The 24,978-nt window shown below is 36.1% G+C and overlaps 2 protein-coding genes and 1 long non-coding RNA gene across 4 annotated transcripts; all 3 read right to left on the bottom strand.

Moving 5' to 3' along the window:
* Window positions 1-73: 73 nt before the first annotated feature.
* LOC148700471 (protein FAR1-RELATED SEQUENCE 5-like) lies at window positions 74-4,135 on the bottom strand. Its single transcript, XM_089926468.1, has 4 exons — window positions 2,082-4,135; window positions 1,700-1,777; window positions 528-1,614; window positions 74-425 (listed from the first exon to the last, which is right to left on the bottom strand). Exons 1-3 carry the CDS (start codon window positions 2,124-2,126, stop codon window positions 724-726), a joined length of 1,014 nt encoding a protein of 337 aa, XP_089782594.1. The 5' UTR covers window positions 2,127-4,135; the 3' UTR covers window positions 74-425; window positions 528-723.
* Window positions 4,136-4,268: 133 nt separating this feature from the next.
* Window positions 4,269-18,138, bottom strand: LOC103700305 (polypyrimidine tract-binding protein homolog 1-like). 2 transcript variants are annotated; one of them, XM_008782253.5, is made up of 10 exons: window positions 17,732-18,138; window positions 13,258-13,467; window positions 12,331-12,393; window positions 12,161-12,234; window positions 11,928-12,023; window positions 6,482-6,539; window positions 6,302-6,406; window positions 6,137-6,218; window positions 5,038-5,150; window positions 4,269-4,812 (listed from the first exon to the last, which is right to left on the bottom strand). In XM_008782253.5, exons 1-10 carry the CDS (start codon window positions 17,915-17,917, stop codon window positions 4,432-4,434), a joined length of 1,368 nt encoding a protein of 455 aa, XP_008780475.2. In that variant the 5' UTR covers window positions 17,918-18,138; the 3' UTR covers window positions 4,269-4,431. The 2 variants fall into 2 exon arrangements, with proteins under 2 accessions (XP_008780475.2, XP_088564922.1); XM_088708796.2 differs by lacking the exon at window positions 17,732-18,138 and adding an exon at window positions 16,687-17,714.
* On the bottom strand, window positions 14,766-16,691 carry LOC148700470 (uncharacterized). Its single transcript, XR_015972105.2, has 2 exons — window positions 16,279-16,691; window positions 14,766-16,234 (listed from the first exon to the last, which is right to left on the bottom strand). It is a non-coding gene; the product is annotated as an uncharacterized LOC148700470 (long non-coding RNA).
* Window positions 18,139-24,978: the final 6,840 nt, after the last annotated feature.

Here is a 24,978-nt window from a genome sequence, read left to right as displayed (position 1 = left end):
CCTTGCAAGGAGAGGGCAGCCGATTAACCTCTTAACCAAGAACATCACAGAGCCCTCTTTTCCAACAAATGTGTTAATCATCTGCTCAAGCTTGTCACCGTTAAGTTCTTGTACATCAGAAAGGTCTATTAGTTCCCCTGTTTGATTTGTTTGCCAGTTGTCATATGTATTCCCAGCTGATGATGGAGTTTCACAGTACATGACTCTAAGAGCCCAAAAAAATTTACAACTTTCAAAAATTGTACATATATAAATAATCAATCTAACTCTACTGTCTCGCTAATTATAACATTAGGTGAGATGCTCTCTTTGAACTGTTGAATCCGTGCTTCATATGAATTTTCCCATCCGGTAGCACAAGGAAGATGATATTTTCGCCAGTTGGTCGCTACTGGCGGAACGGGATGTCCCGGCAACAAGAACACCTTCAAAATTAGAAATAAAAAAATATTAATAGCTACAAAATTATAAATAAGCAAAATTAAATAAGCAAAATTAAATATTCGCAAGTGTTGTGAACGTAGTACCTCAACAAAATGATTTCCATTTACGAATCCGATAGCGATATCTTTGCGGGATAGAAGAGGTACTGGCACAGAACGGAGAGGTAGGAAGGTCAGACATTGTTGCAACGAGAGATGGTATAGGACAACATTATAGCAGGATGCTATAAGATGACCCATGTCCGGCATAGTCATCCATCTGTCATATGGTGGACAATCATCATAATATAATAATAGGAAATACTCTATGAATTGCATTCATCAAAGCCAAGTCTCTATCTGTAACAATCAACTCAGGCAAAACATCATCAGCTATGATACTGCGCAATCTCTCTAATGCCCAAGTATAGCTTTCTTCCCCCTCAGAATTTAAGTATACAAAAGCAACTGAAAATGTCATGTCAGTAGATGTCACCCCCACAATCTCTAAGAGCGGAAGACGATACCTATTCGTCTTGTACGTGCAATCCATTATCAACACACGGGGAAATGCACGGAACAAATCAATGCTGCCAGGGTGTGCCCAAAATAAGTCATGCACAACATCCGTATTAGTACAATTCCTATGCCACTCAATATATTTAGCCTCTGATAATTTACCTAATAGATGTTGCATTTCAGACCTCCCGGCTTTCTCTGCAACCTTAAACCGTTGACGTACATTGTAGATAGTCTTGATAGTCGTAACATTGAGGGCATCTCTTTCATTCAATGTGGATAATATGTCCTTTGGACGAACCAAACTCTTCGACATATCCACTAACAATTCCGTCTCCTGTTCAGATAATCTCCCTGCATATGAGTGCCCCTCCAGATTCTCTGCAGCGGGATGATTGTGCACTCCACATACGACCAGTAATATCCAATCATCCGCAGTATCCAATTTCTTTCCTCTTAATGCAAAAGGGCATCCACACTTCTTTGTCCCACAGGCAGTCTTTATTCGCTTTTCTTTTTTGGTTCGGTACGTCCCACCCCTCTCACAACCTAACGTAATTCTGGGTTTCTTAGAAATGGTACCTGCATCAGATGATTTGATTACAACAACAAAACCATTTCGCCTCCCAGCTTCACGACACCAATTACACAAGTCCTCTCTACTCTTGAAGATCTATACATTAAACAATTTATGTAAGTACACAGTTGTAAAAATAGCTCGCTAAACTAATACAAAATTGCACAATACATTATAATACCTCGTAAGTTGTAAATTCGCTTGTGTAATCCAGTACAAATTCTGATCCAATTATACTCGATTCGGTTGTAGCATAGCCCTACATATAAAATAATTTATCACCAAGAATTAATGAATCAGAGGATCTGTTCGGCACAAAATTCAGCACGGCACGCGATTTGGCACCAGAAGCCTTCTGTTCGGCTGCACAGTGCCGAACAGAAGGCTTCTGTTCGGCTGCACAGAGCCGGACAGAACCCTTCTGTTCGGCACCGTGCAGCCGAACAGAAGGCTTCTGTTCGGCACCGTGCAGCCGAACAGAAGCCTTTTGTTCGGCGATCCAGTGCCGAACGGAGCACGAACCGTGAAAAAAAAAAAATTTCGAAACAAGGTGGAACACGTACCTTTGCGGCCGATTCTTCGTCCCAAATCACTAGTTGCTTGTCCATGCTTCGAATGGGGCTTAAATCTCCTTCAAAGATCGCCTAAACGATGTAAATGGATCGAGGGGTTTAAGGGGGGTTTGAGGGGGGGGTTTTTTTTTTCTTTTCAAAACGAAACGGAGGAGGAGGAAGGGGGGGTGTATGAGAAAATCTCAAGGGCAATATGGTAATTACACTAAAGGTTAGTTTGGGTATTTTTTTTTTGGTTTTTGGGGGGTGTCCTGAGCAATAGGGGGGGTGTATATAGAACTACCCGATGAAAAGGTACCTTTCGTGGTGGAAAGGAAGAAATATTCTTCCGATTTTACCCTTGAACTTGGTTTCGATACCCATGAAAACCGCGCTGCAGTTAATGGATTTGTGCTGGAGTCGGAGTGGCAGACTGGCTTTGATTGTGATGCTCGCCAGATGGTGTCCTCTTTGTCGAGCAAAGCTTAACTAGTTAAAGTGCTGTTTGGCATCACTATTATTAAATGTGTTAAAAAGTATAAAAAATAAAATTAGAGATATTTCTTAAAAAATTATTTTCTGTATTTATTTTTTAAAATTTTTTAATTACTGAAAATTATAAATAGTAAAATTTTATTTTGAAAGTTTTAGAAAAATAAAATTATCTATAAAAAATAAGATTTGCCGATTCAATACCGAATGTCAGTACGTCACCGATATGGTATGATACGTTAGGTGCCATCTAAGATTCTAATTTAAAATGGTACAGTAAAACTATAATGACAAACAATAATTACTTATCACTATTGTTTTGCCATTGCTAACTACAATTATCAAAATGCGAACCTAATAACCTACTAAATAAATTTTAATTTTTAAATTTTCAAAAAACTAGAAGCTGGTTTTAATTTTAAAAAATCTGAGAACTGAAAATGCGAATGATGCCAAATATAGTCTAAATGTATTTTTAACCGAACGGAAAGAACATATAGAGCTCATGAACTATTCGTGACAATAGACCAAGGGTAGAAACTCAGCATCCACATGAAAAGGATTCGAAACCTTATGGGAAAACTCATTGAGTTGACAGTGGCATGGTAGAGATGCTTCGTTCAAGGGATCGCCACAAGGGATTCACGGCTTCCCGATGAGTGGGATAAATCAATTTTTAGCAGATTGACTCCCCTTTTTTCAACATACTCTCTCCGAGGAAAATGGAGTGATGTTCATTTTGCTACGCAGATACTCAAGACAAAGGATATGGATTGAAGGGGACTCCACCCGCATGATGAGGACCAGGAACACGAATTATAAAACATTTTTAACTCCGATAGGTGCCCCCTGCTATCTTTGGAAGAGCACAGCATCAACCACATTCTACAAGAGGGCAACCAAGAATTGAGCTGTAATCTCAAAGCTGAACTAGAGGATAGGCTGATCCAGAGATCAACCCTCACTTCCAAATTGCTAGAAAGGGTTGATGCCGATACCTGCACGATTCAATTTCTAAGAACGCAATTATCTTAGAGGCTTGGCAAATTTGCCCAGTATTTAAACCCTACAGGGGGTGAGGACTTTGATCCCTCCTGAACTCTAAATAAAACAAATAAATAAAAATTGCACCCTAATTATCACCTCATCTTTAGTAGATTTTAACCAATACTTCTATTTCAGAATCATTGAGCTTAAATCTTCCCTTCACCAGGTGCCACACCTTGCTAGGATGGTCGGTCAGCCAGCGGTTGGTAACCAGATTTGTTGGGTATCAGCTGCTTGCATGGGAACCATATTGTTCACACAAAGCTGAGGGAAATATTAAGTACATGTTTACAAGGCTTTGTGCCATCCAACATTACGACCTCACATTCAACGTACTACACATTACTCCGTATCTCCCAGCTCTAGCGCCATATGCCTGCAAAGTAGGAAACTAATTTGGTGCAGTTCCTGATCACTTCAATTATAAATTCTGCACTCACATTCCCCTGGTGAAATAAAGAAAAGATCCCACACTGCAAAATGTTTAACTGCACATATACCTGATTGCTGGCCCCTACAGTAACAATTTAACTTTTAATACAGACTCTGCATGACCTTCCGCAGAGCTTCTGAACTAATATACCTTCCCTCCAGCACATGTATTATTATCATATGCCGATAAATAAAATCCACAATAGAACAAACTGGCGAACATATAGGTTATGAAAGGCACACCAAGTTAAGTCTGCATAGACGAAAGTCATTTGAAATCAAGGTTAAAATAACAGTTACATAACACCACAACAAATGGGTGGAGAATGACTCAAGGTAGACTCGGAAAAGGCCAGCAGATGGAGAAAGATGTCAAAGAAGGCACAATTTACTAGTAATATACATGAGGCTGACCAACAGATGGAGAACCAGCAGCAGGCCTTGGTTGAATACCATGGTGGGTTATCTGTCGAGAACCGGCAAGCGAATCAGGTGGAGCAGCAGGGTGGGATCCTGTAGTAGGGTACTGGGGAACAGAGGAAGGTATGAATGTCTGCCCAGGATATGCACCTGGAACTGATGCATAGGTTGAATGTCTACTCGGATCCCAAGCCAGCATTTGCCCATTTGGAATTGGTGCTTGTGTGCCAACACTACTAACAAACATGCCACTCGCGTGCTGCCAGCCAGTGGCAGCAGGCAGTGTGGCCACTTGTGGCATTGCCAATGCAGTGTCAGGAATCGTGTAATCCCTGCTCTTGTCACTGTGCGACTGAAGACAAGCAAATGTGCACATCAGAGGGGGCAATATGCAAAAGGAAATATAACAGCATCAAGAAGCATTTGTTAATGTACTATCACAACATATAAAGTGGCAGAGAGAACCGATTTCCTTTTTCCTGACATACAGTGCATGATGTTTCTTAAAAAGCCATGTATAAGATATGCCCTTATATTTTTTATTGCTTCAGTATATAACTTGAATTCACATTTATACCTTTACATTGAGATCAGTATGATGAGAGTATGACAGATGAAGCTTACAATAGCCACCATCATAGATGCAATGTCCCTCTAAAGCAGCTTTAGCAACTGCTGCAGTAGTTACATCTGAAAAGACAATAAATAACAGCATCAATTTCCTGTGCCCATTTTTGTTTTTGCTCCAAATATAACAGCCACATCAAATTCTTCATATTCCCAAACAAAACCCTCCACTACAGAGTATGTATAGTAATATGAGAGATGCCTCTAGTTCACATGTTTTATGCCAAGGAAGGTTGTCAATGCTTAAAACACATTTTCAGGTCAACAAGAGTCTAAGGGAAATAATTCCCAGTTGATGTTCAGAAACCTGAAAAAAAAAAAAATTATACTTGCAATTTGGAAAGTAAAATTAGGACCAGATTGCATTGTCGGCTCTAACCAACTCATTATTACAAAAGAGAAGTGAACACTAAGGACCCACAAATGATGTGTTATGATCAAGCTAAATCAGCAGTTATGCAGTTCGATAAGTGCACACAAAGGAACAAATTAAAAGTCATGCTTACTTTCCAGAAAGAAAATTTTTCACGAACTCTAGGTAAGACCGAGCAAGTTTCTGGTCATAAACAAGTTGGATTGTCCCTCTGTATTTTAAGAGATTTGGCCTAATATTATTTACTTACAGACTTGCATTACATCTTCCGATTTCCCTTTTGGGAACTGAACTATACCAACCAACTGCCCCCACCCACCACCAAGTGGAGTTGAGTGGTGCCACAACCATAGAGGGCAGGTAACTGGAGGCTACTTCTTTTACAAAATAATTTTCAATAACCTGCATCTCCCGGTGATATTAATAAAACAAAGCCCGAGCATGAAAATGAGTGTAGCATACCATTGCGACGTATCTGGAACCCACATGAAGGATCCTTATCCACACTTCCATGATGTTAAAAGAATAATCATTAAAAAAAACTCATCCAGATATTCCGATAACACAGCAAAACATAAACTCTATGTCTGTGAAAGCTTTCAACCTACAATGCAGCATAAAAAAACAGGATTGAAATAAAAAGTACAAAAAAATTGATCAGCAAGACACTTCCTACCAGGATATTGAATTAAAGCCTGCATTCCACCATTCTTCTCAAATATTGCAATTTTCTGAACAGTACCAAATGTTGAGAAAACCTGAAATGACAGTGCCAAGTTAACTGTAGTGATTATTTGATACACATAAAGAAGAAAAGAATGACAAGAATGAAATATCTTACAGTGTGAAGAGCATCAACTGTCACAGCATATTGCATATTCTCAATGGAAGCAAGAAGAACATTACTCTCTGGCTCCTTTTTCTTTCCATCAGGACCTACTACAGGCTGAAGATAGATGCTCAGTGGACATCAAAATTAAACAATAGATAATAATGGATCTTCTGCAAAATAGGATCCAACCTGTAATGTACCCTCAATAGCAGAAGGGTTCACGGGAAGGTAAGGATTTGTGTAATCCCTGCACAATCAACAATTAAAATACAGTGTCATATTATGATTTTCATTCAACGTGCAATATGGAGTCAAATCAACTTAAAAGTTCCCTGAAATAAATAGTTAAAATGAAGGTAAGCATGCACAACTCATATCCTAATGCTATAAGGACTCCAAATATGCAACCCAAAATACAAAAAAAATTATTTAAAATATAGTTAAAAAATAAGAACTCCACTGAAACAAGACTTAAAGCCATAAAACAGAAGCAATTTCTTTGAAGAAAACTTCTCACACGATGGCAACTAGATACAAGGTAAACAACCATGTGCATGATAGAAGATACAAATTGTTGAGTAATAAAAAAGCATAATCGATGGCCATATCTTATTTTAAAAATATATATATGGGGTCAAACACTGAAATTGTTGACTAATAAAAAAACATAATCGATAGCCACAGCTTATTGAAAAAAGAATATATGGTCGAATGCAAATTGTTTAAAAGCAGTAGGAAACCGAAAAGATGCATAAATTTAAAAAAGGGTTTTTTGCATGAATACCCTTCTAAATATCGGATTTTGCGTGAATACCCTTCTAAAATTGATATTTGCATGTATACCATCGTAAAATACTTGTTTTGCTATTCTACCCTTTTTTATTCTTATTTTTGCATATGTACCCATACCATCTAATGCTGCTAAAAAATTAACGGTTTCAAATTAAAATGACTAAAATACCCTCAATGGGTAGGCATGCAAATATAAATTTTTATAAGGGTATACAAGCAAATAGTAACTTTACAAGGATATTCATACAATTTTCTATATTTAGAAGGGTATATACGCAAAAACAAATCCTAGTAGATGAAAAAAATTTAGATACATTAATTAATGTGATAGCCTTTATAATCCAATATTTATTAGGAAATGCATTTGGTTCTATGACTAAAGGCCTGTTTCTTTATCATGAATATAACAAAAATATACAATAGGATTTACAAATTGGCTGTATCTAGATTTACCTCCTGTAATTGATCTGATGATGGGATTAATATCATAATAAGAGGTATGGTAGCTTTGCGTGATAATTAATATGGATCGCTTTCTTGCAGGACACAAGTATAAATGGTTATATTCTTCTATGCATTAAACTCAAAAACAGCCTCCACATTGTCAAACAGCTGAAAGGAACTTTCTTTTGATCCGGGTCCAAATGCCTACAAAGTGTTCTCGCTTTCCTTCAATCTATGTCTTGCATTAAAAGCTTCGGGTCTCTGTTAAGAGAAAGGAATGAAGTTTATTTCAACCACCTGGGAAAATTCAAGCCCCCTCTATTAGAATTACACAGGTCCCGCATACATAGAAGAACATCTCCCAAGTTCTGAACCTTGCGAATCTTTCTTTTGGAGGAGGGGCGCAACGACTTGGTCTGGTGCTGCCAATTAACTCAAAACAATTTGCACCCTCTCATGCAATGATGCAAGATGATATAGAAATTTACTTGAAGAGGAGACTATTACTTGTAATGATTTTTTTTGGTTCGGATTAATAGAAGAAAAATAGTATAAATCAACGAAAGAGAAGAGAGGGCAAGATGACATTGAAATACCTTTTTTATGATCAATAGATAGGAGAGTTTTTGAAGATTTGAAAGATGGATCGCGTCTTTGGAGGGGATGGATTTAGAACCCAGAAAAATTTTTGTTTATCGTCTATTGGGTTACAGAACAGGGAGGAAGGAGGAAGGAGACCGTGAGCGAGCTACATCGCGATCTCGGGCCACTCTCGCTCGCCATGGCCTGCGGGATCGGGATCTCGCCATCGCGAACGCCCGCGGGGGGTTGGTTGGGGAAGCCGGGCGTGGGGGGGGCGGGGCAGGGGGGGGCGGAGGGGAGTAAGGATAATAACGTAATTTCAATTTTTAATTTTATTTTTAATTAATATAAATACGATTTTTTTTAACACCATTAAAACAACCGTTATATTAGGGATATTTATACAATAACAAAGTTTTACGAGGGTATACATGCAAATATCAATTTTGGAAGGGTATTCATGCAAAATCTGATATTTAGAAGGGTATCTATGCAAAAAACCCTTTAAAAAATATGCCCCATTAGCCATGATCAAGGTTTGAAAACTTGATTTCAGCTCTGATTTCTTGGACTTGTGGAGTTCTCAATTCGGCTGTTTCGATGGTTTTGGCAGTTCTACTCTAAGTTTGAGAGTTCTGCTTAACAATATGGAAAGATTCTCAAAAACAGATTGGCAAGATAGAAGAAAAATAAAACAAGCTAAGAGAAGTTGTTACGCAATATTCTGAAGCATCTGATGTTAATGTTTTGGTGGCTCTTTATCCATGCAGTTTCCATGGTTTTGAGCTGAAGTTGTTATTGCATGCTATTGAAATTCATATGGTATTTTGTATTGTGAATAAATATTATTTACTTATTGAAATTCAGTTGTTCGAAAATTTATTGCATTTAGCAATTTTGAAACTATTCAGATCTTTTCTGTCATTTATTAGCAATACTCACAAATATATTGAATTTCAGGATCTATTTATCTTATTCTGAAGTCAAGTTGTTATTTTATTAAATGCATACCGTAATAGAATATTTTATTTATTTATTAAAGCAAAACGAAGTTAATGTTGAGAATCATGGTCATTGTCTTGCACATAATTGTTTGAATTAGTCTTTATAAAGTACTGTCAAAGACCTTTGCAGAGCCCTCAGCCTGTCAAATGTTATGTTTATTGTCCATCCTTCTTTTAACTCAAGAAAAAGGAAGAACATTCGAGGAAAAAAGAGTATATTGTATATAGGGGTGTAAACGAGATGAGCAGGAGTCAGCTAGACCCTGTTCGAGCTCGGCTCAAATTTATACAGGGTCAGCTCGAGCTCGAGTCAAGCTAAGAAAACCTAGGTCGAGCTCAGCTCACACAGATAATCAAGCCACCTCAAGCTTGGCACACTGTTTGGAAATAGAATCAACTCACCTCACCCTAATCACGGCTGTAGATTCACCCTCACAGCCTTACTAAACTCAACCTCACACTGTCACTGTTGTCAGCCTCCTGTGGTCCTAGAAGTTATGGAGGAAGCAGAGATGGCAAAGGAAGCATAGGATGCTCAAGAAGTTATCGACCACTTGGTCGTTGTTGATTCGACATCCATGAGGCCAACGCAGTCACCAATGTCAGAGGGGGGAAGTTGTCATCATGGACATAGTGGTGGAGGGGGTCGCTGGGTGGTGACTCTTGCCACCGTCGACAGGAGCTGGAACGGGTGGCGACGTAGGGAGGAGGCGATGCATGTAGTGGGGCAAGAAGGAGGAGCGGGCATCTAATATAGCCACCAAGGGGGGAGGAAGCAGCAAAGGGGCAAGCAGCAGGAGGTTGGCAACAGGCCCTTGTAAACCTTCGGGTTATGGTGTTGGTTCACCAGGAAGGGGATAAGTTGGTGCAGGGAATCAGGATTGTGGCCAGTGAGATCTGATAGCCAGTGAGTGCCTGGTGACGGTGGTGGCCAGTGGGTAGCATGGAGGAGACGCAATGGTAGGCTGGTAGTGATAGGAGCTATAGAGTGGGTGCTGTAGTGACCAATGAGAATGGGAAAGAAGAGGATGGCAGCTACGTGGGTGAGGGAGAGTTTTTGGGCTTCCCTCATAACCATAATATATTCTGACTGTTCAAATTTAATCCAACAAATGGCTAAACAAGTTAGCTACTTGACCATTGGATTATAATTCAACAATTAATTATCTACCATTTATTAATGAATAAATAATATATATTAATATATCAATAATATAACAAATATTGTAATATATAAATGAGCTCGAAACCTAGGTCGAGCTCGACTTGTTCGCTGAACAACTCGTGAACAACTCTCCCTCACTTGACTTATATATAAAAGAGGATGGCATGGAGGAGCCAAGCTCAAGCTGAATTCCAAGCCTAACACGAGCCAGCTCGTGAACAGCGCGGACATTTGACAACCCTAATTCTATACCCTACATGCTCAAAGAAATTTTAAAAAAATAAATGATAGTAAACACCAAAACAAGACTTTTAAAAAAGCAAATGTTGTTAGTTGTGGTCAATTTCAGCCAAAATCTTATTGTCAGAATTGCAAGCGGATTTGGAAGCAGGTGCAGGTTTGGATGCAGGGAGATGGATATTTTAGAATCACTAAGAACTGCTTAAGAAGCGGCCATAGGTTCGAGCTTTGGGAAGATAAAAAATGGGTGCATTACCCTAGATAGAAGATTCCAGCAACTAAGGGCCACTGAAGACCACTGAAACTGGACCAAGTTAGCTTCAGCTAAAATTGACCAAAACTTACAAAAACCAAGTTTCTGAGGTCAGTTGATCAATTTTCAGCCAAGACTTTAAGCCTTGGGTATGATAATAGTTACTAATATCTCCATTCAAAAATAGACTATTCAAATTGATGGTGGAAGGCTGCAAGCCACAGATGCCGCTAGGAACTATTCTATGATATAGCTTTCAACGAAATATTTTTGTGGCATTTAGTCAAAACCACCTAGTCTACATAGTACAGGCCAGCACTAAACAAATAATCAGCTAACTTTGCTAATTATGAAGTAAAAACAGAATCATTTTTTTAAATTACCTAATCCATAACTATTTTTTCATTTATTGTGTAGAACATCATCGTATCAAATGTATTATATAAGATACATGCAACCTTAATACCATGTGTTTTGCACAATTTGAAAAAAGAAGAATGAAAAAGGAAAACTATCTATTAGCCATGGTTGTGCAAACACCAACATTTCATGCAGATGTCATAAGGTTTCATCCATGACATACAACTAACATGAATCATAATGCTGAATAAGTAATAACCTCAAAACATATGACCCACTTACAGATCATGAGTAAACATCACCCTTTTGGCATGAATCCAGGGAGAAAAAGATGATTAAGCCATCATAACAAATGTATTCCAAGGGAAAAAAAAGGCGAGCAGAATGGCTACAATTAATTTAAGTTATAAAGATAAATGGTTTATATCAGAAACAGAAGAATCACTTTTCTTTCCAGTTTAATTCTAGAAGTGATACATAACAGGATCTTAATCATGTTCTGCGATGCATAACTGTAAACATTACACATAATAGTCTTTAATTATGTCCTTCGGTACATTCAAAAGCTGCATAAATATTGCAATCATGAGATGAGAGATTACAAATAGAATAAAAGACATCTGTTATCTTGGGGGCTGCCTTCTCTAGTTCTTATACAAGAATAGACAAAAGCAGCCAATGTGGCTGATGACACAGTATATTAAGGTTTCTGAGGCATCAAAAAAGCAATTCAAGCAAATAATATTAATGAAGTTATCTGATGATTATAGTATGGCTGCAAGTTTGTGTGCATACCTGCTGCGGTGTGACTGGAACTTGATATTAAGATCCGTGTGTGCAGAAAATGAAATTCGCAAGTGGCAAGAGGTGACATGCTCTGGAAGTAAGTATCTACAAACCATATGAGTTCAATCAGTAATTTTAAAATTTATAGGACTAATTATAAATTGTAATATTAATAATAATAACCATAATAATAATAAATTGTTTCTTCCAAGCAGAAGATAATAGTAAACAAAGGATGCAACCTTGGGATGCTTCTTCCATCCAAAGCATCTCTTGCTGCTGTGGCAGTTGCCGCATCACTGAACTGGATCAATGCCTATCAAAAAGAATACGAAGACCTCAATAAGTTTCAACCCTAAAATACAATTAAAGAAAAAAAAAATCTGAATAAGATGAGCAAACTATTAATAACCTGAAAACCAGCAGCCTTTTCAAAGGTGGCAATTTTGTGAACAAAGCCAAAGGCAGAGAATACCTGATACACAATCCAATGAGATTCATACACAAAATTAAAAAAAAATAAAGAAAATATAAACATGAGAAAACATTAGATCCCATTGAAATCGATTAACTGATCTCATATAAAGTGCAGAACAGCACCTGTATGTTAGAGCATGGCATTCATCACAACTCCAGTGGTATCAAAAATTGTGCAATATATACTTAAAAAGATGACAATGATGCATGGACCATATTTACCCACTGCCTCCAAAAAAGCAAATTAAATGAGAATAAAATAAAGAGGGCAAAGAAAAATAACGCCTTAAAAACAGAAAAGGTCATCAAATCGTATTACTAATCAGACGGTGTTCTTAATACCTAACCCAATTCTAAAAATTACCACAAAAAAGAAAACATATAAATCAGAAAGAGATCCAGCAGATGTATCAAAAATCAGAAAGACAGTTTAACCTCCAAAAACAACTTTGATAAACAAACTAAATGTCCCCTACAACTTGAGTTAAGCATGATGGTCAAAAACAACCAGAAAGCACCTTTAGTTCAAAATTAAGATCCAAAAAAATCAGAATAGAACAGTCATGAGAAAGAGATAGCAAAACAAACATGGCATCTCTCCGCATGCAGATGTTGATAACGAGATTTTCTCCGTGCTAGCATGGACCTGCTGACCCATGCAGAGTATGTTACTAGAAGTCAAAAAATTAAGCAAATATCAGCTCTAATCTACAATTAAAACATCAGCCAAAGTTCACTTCAATTTCTTCTGCTTTATTAAATATCAACTAAAATATTTCAGTACTTAAACACGAAAATCAATAACATGAAATGCCTCTAAACAGTTTCAAAATAAAGACATGATTGTAAATACAGAGCTCACCAAATGAATAACATCTATGCTGACATCACCAGGTTCAACACCCTCTAAAGTAACCAGCAAGACATTTCCAACAACATCTCCAGAGCTCTTATTGTTAACAATTTCTTGCCTATTCGAGTATTGGATATAAACAGTTTTGCCACGAACTTTCGCAGGCTCGGATGAAGAGGCATAATATGAAACCATCGAAATGGCCTGATTAAGTTCTGCCTGAAAGGAGGAAGATTAGTTGTACAAGAAAATGGTCAGACATGTGCTTTAGAGACTAAATTTTACATGCTTTCTACATATATTGCTAAGAAACACGAAGCGAATGAACAATCCTAATTGCAGAAGATATGAAATGCAAAACAGTAACAGCTTCCTAATATTTGAGATGAGTACCAAAAATAAAGAGAAAGGCTTTGATATATAAATTTCTGGATAAGCCACAAAAACCTGTACTGAATATAGTTTATTTTAAGAAGCTTAATCAATCCTCCTAGAAGGAAGTGACAGGCGCATAAAACTAGACTTTCAGTAAGTATATGAATGTAGACTCATTTAATCACCATACATGTAGGATAGTTAGGGAATTTACAAACAGGAGGGGGACCACAAGGTCCACTACCCAGAAAACTATTGAATTGAATTCTAGTTTGCCTAGATTTGCCTGGTTAATTTACTAAGTTTTTCATGCCCAATCTTGCTGAGAAATTAATCTAGTATTAGACAACATTTCATTCCTCATCAATAAATCAAAGGAACAATCACCCTTTTCTGTTAGATTCACCGCCCAGATTGTTTCAAAAAAATCAAACTCGTAAATCATTTGCAGTTATCATAGTCTAAGTTTGCAGGCAGCCTGCACTTCCATAACAACATTAATGATATAAACCCACCAATAAAATGACAATACCATACAGCAACAGTGCCCACATCTTGTATATCTTAGACAATGTACAGCTCGGATAGAGCCCATAAGGGTCAGAGTCCCCAAGTATCTATTTATTTTTATGTAAAAATGATAATGGGACATGCAATGCATGTGAATAAAAAAATCTTATATGTTTTTAGTAAAAAGTAATAACTTTCATATTTGTTTCGATTGTGAAAACTCCAAACAAGCTTTTTCTTCATACTTCATCATCTTCTTAAAGATCTAAAACAGAATTTTCATTTACAAAAGATCACAGTAGAAAAGTGAAAACTATAAAATGGGGAGGAAACAAAGAAGAAAATATACAGCCACAAACTTGATTGACTTGTTCATGTCAATCTTTCCTAACCAAAGGGAAAAAATTGTTTTAAAAGAAGACTAGGAAAAAGGAACGTACATACAAAATGTAAAGAAAAAATGAGGGCACTACAAACAAAAAATATCAGAAAAATCAATTTAAAAAATTTACTCCCCATGGATATATAAACACTTCATTTTTTTTTCTTCCCTCATAATAGGAACAATTAAAATTGAATCCAAAAGAACATCATTTACTTGTGAGTATATGTTTGTTCTGCTATCTTCTGGATTGGCAATAATCTAGACAACCAGAAAGATATCACATCCCAACACCAAAATGGTATTGTATCCCATAAATTGTTTTTGTCCCCTCGTCTATTGAATGAGATAAGAACAATTCTACACACAAATTATTTCTGAAATAATGAAGTATGAAAGAATTAGAAAGTGAGGTGAATCTCCTGGTTGCATATTAGAGAAAGTGAGCACATGTGTTATGTATGTCAATGCAGACAGGAAGTCAATGCAAATAGGAGGAGAAATTTTAGGTGTTTCCATCATAGAAATATCACGGTTGGCATGATATTACACACACACATAATGGTTGGCATGATATCAGAGTAGACAGGCATGATTTTGGCGATTTGTAGAAAAATGAATCGAGTGGTTAATGACTTGTGATTGGAATGTTTCACATTGCTTTTGCATTTTCAAAAGGGCCTTTTATAAAGCACTTCTACAGAAGTGCATTCAATGGAAGCACTTTTGCCCTTATCTTGTGTTTGGTAACATGTAATGCAGAAACACAATTAAGTTTATTAAATTTCGCTGCTCTGGATCAAACTTTTGGAGTCTTGGTTCAACTTTGTTGCAATTTTGGTTTAAATCAAGGACATCCAGATGGCCCAAAAAATCATGTTTTAGGTTTGGATGGGACCCATCTCTAGTCAATAAAATTTAAGATTACTCGATCCATTTGTTTCTTTAATAAACCAGAGCAAGCTCACTATATTTATGAATACAAAGTAGGTGATCCCCATAAGCATAAGCCAAAAGTTTTTTTCCCTGCTTACTCACAAAAAACAAAAAATGGTTTTTCTAGCCTCTCCTAGAAAAGGTTTTCTGACATCCGGTCATGTGAGAAGTACTTTTATTGAGCATCACCAAGCACGACTTTTCTTTTAATCAGGCTGTTTGCTGCTTTAAAATCCATGTAAAAGTACCTAATTGCAGAATGTTGGGCATGTATGGCATCAATTTAAAAATTGCTTCTTGATTTTTAAAGTAAAAAAGCACTTTCAAAAAAAAAAGTCTGGTAACAACATCAGAAAAAATGCATTTATAAGAAGAAAAGGTCAGAAAAACACCTTTAGGAGAAGCTAGAAAACATAGCTTCTGGCTTTGCTTTCTCTTTTTGTAAAGCACAAGCAACAGCATACACACCGCACAAACATGCTGTAACATAGGAGAATGTGCAACACGTACCGTAGAGGTCATGATATTGTAAATATGTACAATTCCTTGCCATGGCTAAACATGTACTCTTATAAAGTCTATTTCAAAAAAATTAAAAATTGCAATCTAGTGAGGAAATGTGACAAATAGGATATGTTCAAAAATTTAAAACTCTCAAATAATAGGAGATTACTCTATCTTATCTCAGGCAGTCATTAAGAGCGATGCCCCTATTATTGTACATGACTTAAAAATATGGTTTTTGGGTCAAACCATATTTCTCAATGCCAACTACTGATCCAACTACTGATCGCCTTATTTCCTAATGTTAACAACTTCATATCCACCATTTATGCTTCATTAAAATGAATCTTCACCACTCATAAAAAGACAAAAAAAAGGAACAAAAGTGCAATACATAAGGATTGGCGATTGGGATGGGGAGATTTTAGAAAATTTTGTGAAGCAAAATTATAAAGGTTTTATCGCACATCAGAGAAATAAGGTTAAATACTTCGCAGACCATTGTTAGTTTTTTATCTTATTGGTCCATAAGAGAAAAATAACTCAAGGTCCAATAATTTAAGCATGATAGTATAAATATAAAACATGATAATATAGTTCTTACGTTCCTATCTTTTTTCATATTTGTCAAATCAAACACATTAATATGCACATGATACTCTCAAATCACTATCCCCACAAAACAAGTCCAATAACAGAGTACATTAAAAAAAAAAGAAACATCGGTTTACCTTTCTTTAAGCACAGTAATAGCTTTCTCACGGCCATCATCAAAGAAAATATACCAAAAGCCCCAATGCCCTCCAAAACTTTTTCAGAAACCCAATAATCATTGTAAGGATAATCCACTTCATGGTATGCTCTCCCCTAACATTTATTGCAATTTGAGTCAACTAGCAATAACCGCAAAAAGTACCTAATCATGACTTTAGACAAAACAAATGTAATTATATTTTTCACTAAACCACATGTAAGTTATTATGCATCAATGTAGTAAGAGTTCATGCTCCCATCCACACATCCTTCATGGTAAATCCTTTAAGACTGCTAACAAATTCTCCCTCAACATCCAAAATAGTCAAAAGAGAAATGGAAACTGGGATAATCATTGACAAATAATTTGACCCATGCAAGTGCAATGACTGCCTCACGCCTACTTAACATCAAATTCGTCCTCTGAACCCATGCTAAATTCATCAAATACCATAGGAAAATCCACGCAACCATGGACGAATCTCCTACTTTGCAAGAGCACAAAGTCATCAAAAAAATGTACTTTTCAATCCATTTTGGATCTTTTAAAATAGTTAGCCCTCCTTAGACATCATTCACAAAATAAATTTTTTTTGTAATCATATATCCTTCTTGAGTGTCTAATTCTACAATATTGCATCCGATGAATCCCTCAATTTTTTGTCTTTTCGTCAGAATGCCAGCACAACTAACTTCAGAAATTATTGCATATCTAATCTGAGATCCAATCACATAATCTCCCAAAAGCATGAGGACGAACAACTTCACTGAACCCCTATCACTCAAAACCATGTCCCTAAACCAGCTTTTCCCCGTCCCAACACCATATTACCGATTTCATCATATATAGAGAAGAAACCAACAAATAAACCTACATCAAACCATCAGCAGTCATAAACATAAACTTGTAAGGCAAATTCAAAATGAGCTTTTTGCTTTAACAATCTGAAGATTATAATAGAATTTCATCCTGAAAACACGAGAAATCAAAGAAGACGAAGAAATTAGGGCTCCAATCCTCACAAACTCGACAAAGGCCTGGTTGCGGCTGGCTCCGACGTTGCACTTGGTGTTGACGATCTTTCCGAACGGCTTGCAGAGCTCGATCAGCTCCTCATCCGTGCACTCCCATGGCATGTTCCGGAGGTGCAGTACCTTCGATGGCGTCTGCGTGTACCGGAACTGCGGCTGCCCCGAAGAAGAAGACATCGCCAAGCTAGGGTTAGGACAAGGGTTTCTCTGATCCCCGACGGCGAGGAACTGAAGCCAGGTAGGTTATCTACCGCCACAATCACTCCGGACGCCGGACGAATCGGCGAGGGTTAGCGCTAGGGTTTGGAACGGGATTCTGGTGCCCTATATTCCGGACAGGGCAGCGAAGGAGAGAGAAACGAGCGGAGGGTCCTTGCCGAGAGAGGGGGAGGGATGGAGTTTTATGTTCTCACGTGCTTAACAAAATAAATAAAATAGAATGCACAGGTGTCTTTTTTTTATTTTTCTTCTTTTCTTCTTTTCTTTTTTCTTTTTTTTTTTTTCTTTTTTTTTCTTTTTTTTTTTCTTTTAACGGCATCTCATATTCTACGAATGTGAATGCGGCCAACCGTGACCCAGCCCGTTTCCAAAATCAGATGCTACTCTATTCATATTTGAGGGTGCAAATAAAAAATCTAAATTATATAAATCTCCTTCTTTCCTGTAAATATATTTTTGAATTCTTGGAACAAATTTTTATTTAAATTAATTTCTCTTTTTCATAGCAGCAAAATCTCTTCTTATTTATTTGCACTTAAATAATATTTTAACATTCATATTTAATTATTTCTTTTGGTGTATTATTATTTTTAATACTTTCAAGTATATCAATATATATATATATATATGTTAAAAATCATAGTTTGTAATTTTTAGAATAATCAATTACTTGGTTGTTAAAATTTTTTGAATCAAAATTAATATTTAAGTAGGCTCCTTTTAGTTTTCTTTAAATTTTTAGTGAATTTGTATTTTAATTATAAATTATTATATTTTAGTTATAGAAAAAGTTAGGTACTTAACTTGCAAACTTGACCTAATCCGATCCTGTCTCAAACTTGAATATTTCGATTTAGGTCCGAATCATAGTTGACCCCAACCTGACTCCTCTAAAATTCTTTTCATGGATCGTGATCCACACTAAAAGAAATGATGGGGGCTACGATGCAGAAGGTAGGGCTAGAATTAAGATTTGGGGTTTGGGGTGTGATTCTAGAATTTTCAAACAAATAGGGCATAGGAGAGAGAAGCAAGTGGTGTTTACTTGTCCAGCGCAAGATCATTTGACATGGTTAACAAAAATATAGTAAAGAATATAAAAGGGATGTGTCCGAACAAGGAATTTTGACAATATAATCCTTTATCTTTGATCCAAAACCCCAAGAAATCTTCTTAATTTTAGTGGCTAGGACAAACAAACCTCACCAATGATGGAATAAATAATTCATTACTCTTTCTTATTTGGATAACAATTACACCCTTGAAGGTGTTCTAGTTGGGCAGTTTGGCTCGTCACTCTATTTTTCCAAACCATTTTCACATCCTCTTCCCACCCTTCGACTCGTGTTCTTCTAATCAACTTTCCTTCCGTCTGTCTCAAGCCTTCAAAATGGTCCATCAATATTCCCATGGTGCCATCAAATTAGAAATTTTGCTATTTTAGCCTCTAACCTCCAATAACTTCTCCCTTGTAGAGACATCAATAGAAGCTTTGATCCTTCAAAAAGAAGTTCCCATCTATTTACAGTGACTTCTCTCGAAAAAGTTTTCATTCTTCCCATTGGTTTGGTTTTTTCTTGATACATTCCCCTTGGTTTGGTTTTATCGGTAATAAAAATAACTGAATCTGAAAAGATTGTTCATTTTGAGGTACTTTAATTGTTAGCTATTTCAAGTAGCTTGTTTTACTGAATCCTTGGAAAGCCGAAGTAATATTAGTGCCATTTTTTTTATTAATTTTTGGATGAAGCGGGAGGTATGACCACCCGGAATGCATTACAAAAGAAGAACACGAAGGCGCAGGGAGGCAGCAGCAATACCAAACCGATACTGCTTGCATGAGAGTGTAAACTATGCCTATGCTTCGAGACAGAGCTCTGGCCATTATTACCCTCAGGACACAAGAAGGCAGCTATTTACATTCTAACTCCAGGAGGCGAATAACCTTGTTAGGCACTAATGCTGTGAGAATTTGCTTCAAAACAAAGTACTCTGCCATTTCACACCTTCCAAACATTCCAACATGTAACTGAAACACAATAATCCCAAGCCGTCTTTTACATATTTTTTAGAAACCATGCAAGCATGTGTTTAACCGCACATCGGTTATTCACTGTACTTATACAAAACTAAGAAATCTAAAAAATACATTCCGACTAGTCTTTTTGGACGAAATATCAGGTTGTGACAAATGACATCAGAGCGGATCCGGCCGATAGCCTATACGAACTAAGGAACACTGGAGTACGAGCTCATTGAAAAGACCATGGGCCGATCATAGTGCTTGTGATTCGATTTGAATAGATTTGGACTCTTAACCTGACGAAGACATCAGGACTTAAACAAGAGGAGAACGTGAAGACCCGTGCAAGTGTGTGTTTAGTCCCACATTAGTTATTCGTGGGGAAGATTTTAGGTACTTATACATGACTAAGAAATCCAAAAAAAATATCTTCCAGCTAGCCTTTTCGAATAAAGTTCTAGGTTGTGACAAGAATATTCCGAAAGCTTGTCTCGCCATTATAAGACCTTGTAAGTTGGGCTCGATCCACTTGACCAGACCAGCCATTTTTTATCACAAAAAAATCGGCATGTGATGTGCACATGCCTAGAGGGAAGAGACTCCCGATCGGACTCTTCTTCCTCCCTCGAGATCATTAGACGGAATCCAACTCCATGTTGGAATCCAGTCGCGGTAGAGCCTATTTAGAGGCCCTCCCGGTCCCTCTTCCATCCCCACTAGAGAGCTTAGATCTCCGATTGAAGCTGTCGCCGGATTTCTTAGATTTTTCTTTTTGATTACTGACCACTTCTGACGTCGTTGCCACTGCAAATCATCGCTGGAAGCTCGGTAAGAATTCGATAATCTTTGGTTAACTCTTCTCTTCCTCTTTTGTGACCTCTGGGGAGCTCAATTCCAGCCGATAATCGCCGGATTTTGACTAGGAACGACAATGCTTTGTTTTCTCTATTTTCATATATCGCCTCTTTTTCTTCCTTTTCCCGACTATCTTAGCCACCAGTAATTGTCGCTGATGTCTTCCTTCGATGCCCCTGTGATGGTTGCTGACCATGGTCGGAGTTTTGGCTGCCGAGAAGCCATCTTTCTTCGATTTGGACCGAAATCTGTTTTGGTCATTTTTAGTTGATTTTTCCGCCACTGGCCATCTACTTCCAGCAGCCGCCATTCATGGTGGCTCGGCTGTCGGTCCTCCGCCCAGCAGACACCACCACAACCTCCGACACTGTGGTTCCGATGCTAATCTAGGGGAGAAGTCCCCCTATTTCGCCAAAGAAGAAGAGGCAAAAAATGGAGAGAGAAAGAGAGAGTTCAGCTTCTCTTTCTTATCTACTGCTGTATTTTCTCAGAAAGAGAGAGTTCCGCTTCTCTTTCTTATCTACTGCTGTATTTTCTCTCTCTTCCCCACTTTCTCACTCTTATTCTCCCTCTTATTTCTCTCTCTACAAAATTCTCTCCATAAGAACTTTCTCTCTCTAGATTGATTGGATCTCGTAAGTACAACTCTTAGTAATTTCTAGATCACTCTAGGTGAAGGGTCGTCGAATAGCGTGCTAGCCCCCACCATAGTCCTCGCCAAGCACTATAAGATTTAATTACCCGTGATCTCTATTTAACTATCTATGTCCTAGTCCGAATATGATTCAATGAAATCATCTTGATTGAATCGACCGGGATGTCGGGCACTTTTCCTTAGACAACCCTATGAGGATATCATGACTTAGATTTTTTATTCTTAAATTAATTATGATTAATTTTTAATAAAATAATAATTTAATTTTGGATATTAGATTCTAAAGGAGAATTTCAGGATTAGTTGTATCGTCTGTTCGTTGTTCGTGCAAGATAAATAATGATCTATCTTTTCTAAATTTTTTTATTTATATAATATTTATTTTTATATTAAAAAATATTAATCAATTTATACGTGATTTATGAATTTTATGAGATGGTGTTTCTAATAAAAAAGAACTTTGATATGTATTAGATTTGAACTCTCAATCTGACTATATTTTGGACCTGCCAATTGGGGGTTATGCATTGGCACTTTGATTATTATTGAACTTATTGATTCTATTTTTAGCCCTACCACATAGTATAAATATGGTATTCTGACCCACACTACAGGGTATAAGTATGGTATCTTGGCTCGCTCTACGAGATATAAGTGTGGTTCTATTTTGGCCTAACTTCAAGATATAAGTGTTGCCATAGTTTAAAGCTGTTGAGTTGAATGTGATTTGTTTCGAGTCTGATTTATAATTACGTATACGAATATTTAAAAGATATGGATTTAAATAGGTTTGTGTTTTGAAATGAAATTGATTAAGTCTTTATACTAATTTATTGTAATTTGTATTTAAATTTTATATGATTACATAAATTATCTAGTTAAGATATTCATTACTTACTGGGCTATTTAGCTCATTATATGATTTTTTTATTTTTTACATATTCAAAAAACTAGTCCGGCCGGTGCTTAATATGGGAGAGTAACTAGCAGAACTTTAGCACAAATTATCTTATATTAGAATTTATTTAAATTAGTGTATTACCTTAGAATAATGTTAAAATTGTGAGGCATTTAAATTTTGAGTTAGTTATTGAAATAAAGTTGCTTAATATTATTTAAGATTGTTACGCTGCAAATTTATGATATCGTGATAAGTCGTCCTGTATATTTGTGGGGAGAGTTTTATATGTCCACAATTCCTCTAGTGAATCTGGAGGTTGAGGTGGATCTTTGGCCTGGGAGAGCTGCTGCCATATGGATCCTGAGAACCTGCATTTCAGCAGTAGCTGATCCGTTGTCTTCTCTTCCTCGCTGCACGGAGGGCAAGCTGGTGGGCCTGGAAATTTCTTCTTCCTTAGATTCTCTGCAGTAAGAATTTTGTTTTGGAAGGTCAATCAGTTAAAGCTCTCAACTTTTTTCAGGTATTGGGATCTTCCAAATAACTTTCGCAAACACTGAATATGACATCTCCGTGACTAAGAAACTTGGAGCTACTCCTGATAGAGACCAATTGGCTTTTGTTCCATCTCCATTGAATCGAATCCTTGGAATGTGATAAGTTGACAGCATTGGTAAGCGTCATCAGTTATGTGTGGATTATGAGCTAGGAGGAAGGCACCTGAATGGAGCTCTTTGCAGTGGTTGATGTCCGGCCCATCGGTCGTGCTTGAATGAAATTTGGTTACTGCTTCCAACTATGAATCTCGAGCTTTAGAAAGAAGATGCTGCTGACCTTCAGAACACTTCTCCAAACTGCCCGATCCTCATCTATTTCCACTGCAAATTGTTTTGGCTCGGGGGCTTGTTTGCATAATAGTCTTTTTGTTCCTCGAATAGTCTCCACCATGCTTTCATTGGGAAACACTTGTTAAACATTCGGAGATTCAGCACCCTCCAGACCTCCAACTTCTCTTGGAGCATCACTAAGAGAAGAGCACCAATAAGATCCAGTTGCACCACTTTTCTCCGAATCCTCTTGGTCTTAATAGTGCAATGAGGAAGGCCCTGTTTGGAGAAGCTGTTGGCAGTAGAGCTATTGAAAGTAGAGCTGTTGGAAGTAGAGCTGTCGGAAGTAGAGCTGTTATAAAAAGCTGTTTGCTGTTTGGTAACTACATTCGTAAAGTGTTGTGGTACTTTGTTTTGTGTTTGGTAAACAAACTGAGAAAGTACTTTTGTATGACAAAATTACCATAAAGGACATTGCATAGTATTATACAACAGAACATAATAAAACATAACATAAATTAATATATAAATATACGATATAGTATAATATTATTGTAATATAAAATAATATTATGTTAATATAGCATTAATATTAAATTATTAGAGTAAATTAATATTTGGTAATATAACATAATATTAAATTATTTAACATAACATATTAATGTATTATGATATAATGTAATATATATTATATTTCTAGTATAATATAATAATAAAAGTATAAAATATTATAATTATTAGTATAAATTAATTTCTCATAATATAACATAATATTAAATTATTTAAAATAACATATTAATGTATTATAATGTAATGTAATATAATACCATATTTATAGTATAATACAATAATAAAGGTATAAAATATTATAATTATTATTATAAATTAATTTTCCATAATATAACATAATATTAAATTATTTAAAATAACATATTAATGTATTATAATGTAATGTAATATAATATAATATTTATAGTATAATACAATAATAAATGTATAAAATATTATAATTATTAGTATAAATTAATTTTTCATAATATAACATAATATTAAATTATTTAACATAACATATTAATGTATTATGATATAATATAATATGATATTATATTTATAGTATAATACAAAAATAAAGGTATAAAATATTATAATTATTAGTATAAATTAATTTTCCATAATATAACATAATATTAAATTATTTAACATAACATATTAATGTATTATGATATAATATAATATGATATTATATTTATAGTATAATACAAAAATAAAGGTATAAAATATTATAATTATTAGTATAAAATAATTTTCCATAATAATTTTTCATAATTTCTTATAAAATAATTTTCCGCGGTCCAGGGGCTCTTCTTCGTGGTCCACGCTCGAGGAGGACCTCAGCGTGGGCCGCGAGGTTGATAATAATAAAAAAATAATAGATTGATTTTGGAAGGTATGGAAAAGAATTAAAATTTTTTTCTTCTAAAATGTGGTTCAAGAGATGCATACAAAAATTGAAAAGAAAAATACCTTTTCTTACGGAAGGGAGTCTGACGATTAGGATTTTTGGCTCCAACAAATTTTTAGGTTTATAAAGGGACAAACTGTGTAATTATGTTATTTTAATATGGGCATTTTTGTCAAAAATACAGCTTTAAAAAGTTGAAACAACTTCCTCCCAAAAGCTCCAAATTGGAGCTTCCTCCAAAAAGCTGTTTCCAGCTTCCCGCAAAAGCTAAAACAGCTTTTTGAAAAATTTACCAAACA

This window comes from Phoenix dactylifera, chromosome 12, assembly GCF_051530095.1.
Source record: "Phoenix dactylifera cultivar Ajwa chromosome 12, Ajwa_hap1_PhDact_Kaust_v1.1, whole genome shotgun sequence".
NCBI classification, from domain to species: domain Eukaryota; kingdom Viridiplantae; phylum Streptophyta; class Magnoliopsida; order Arecales; family Arecaceae; genus Phoenix; species Phoenix dactylifera.
The sequence above is the reverse complement of the archived record's forward strand: the minus strand, read 5'-3'. Positions and strand labels throughout refer to the sequence as shown.

Coding starts and splice junctions, on each gene's coding strand:
- LOC148700471 (XM_089926468.1), bottom strand. CDS start 2,126: ATGGACAAGCAACTAGTGATTTGGGACGAAGAATCGGCCGCAAAG. Junction 1,778..2,081: donor ACGAAGAATCGGCCGCAAAG/GTACGTGTTCCA, acceptor TTTTATATGTAG/GGCTATGCTACAACCGAATC. Junction 1,615..1,699: donor GCGAATTTACAACTTACGAG/GTATTATAATGT, acceptor TTTAATGTATAG/ATCTTCAAGAGTAGAGAGGA.
- LOC103700305 (XM_008782253.5), bottom strand. CDS start 17,917: ATGTCTTCTTCTTCGGGGCAGCCGCAGTTCCGGTACACGCAGACGCCA. Junction 12,394..13,257: donor GCATAGATGTTATTCATTTG/GTGAGCTCTGTA, acceptor ATTGTGTATCAG/GTATTCTCTGCCTTTGGCTT. Junction 4,813..5,037: donor ATACTGATCTCAATGTAAAG/GTATAAATGTGA, acceptor GCTTGTCTTCAG/TCGCACAGTGACAAGAGCAG.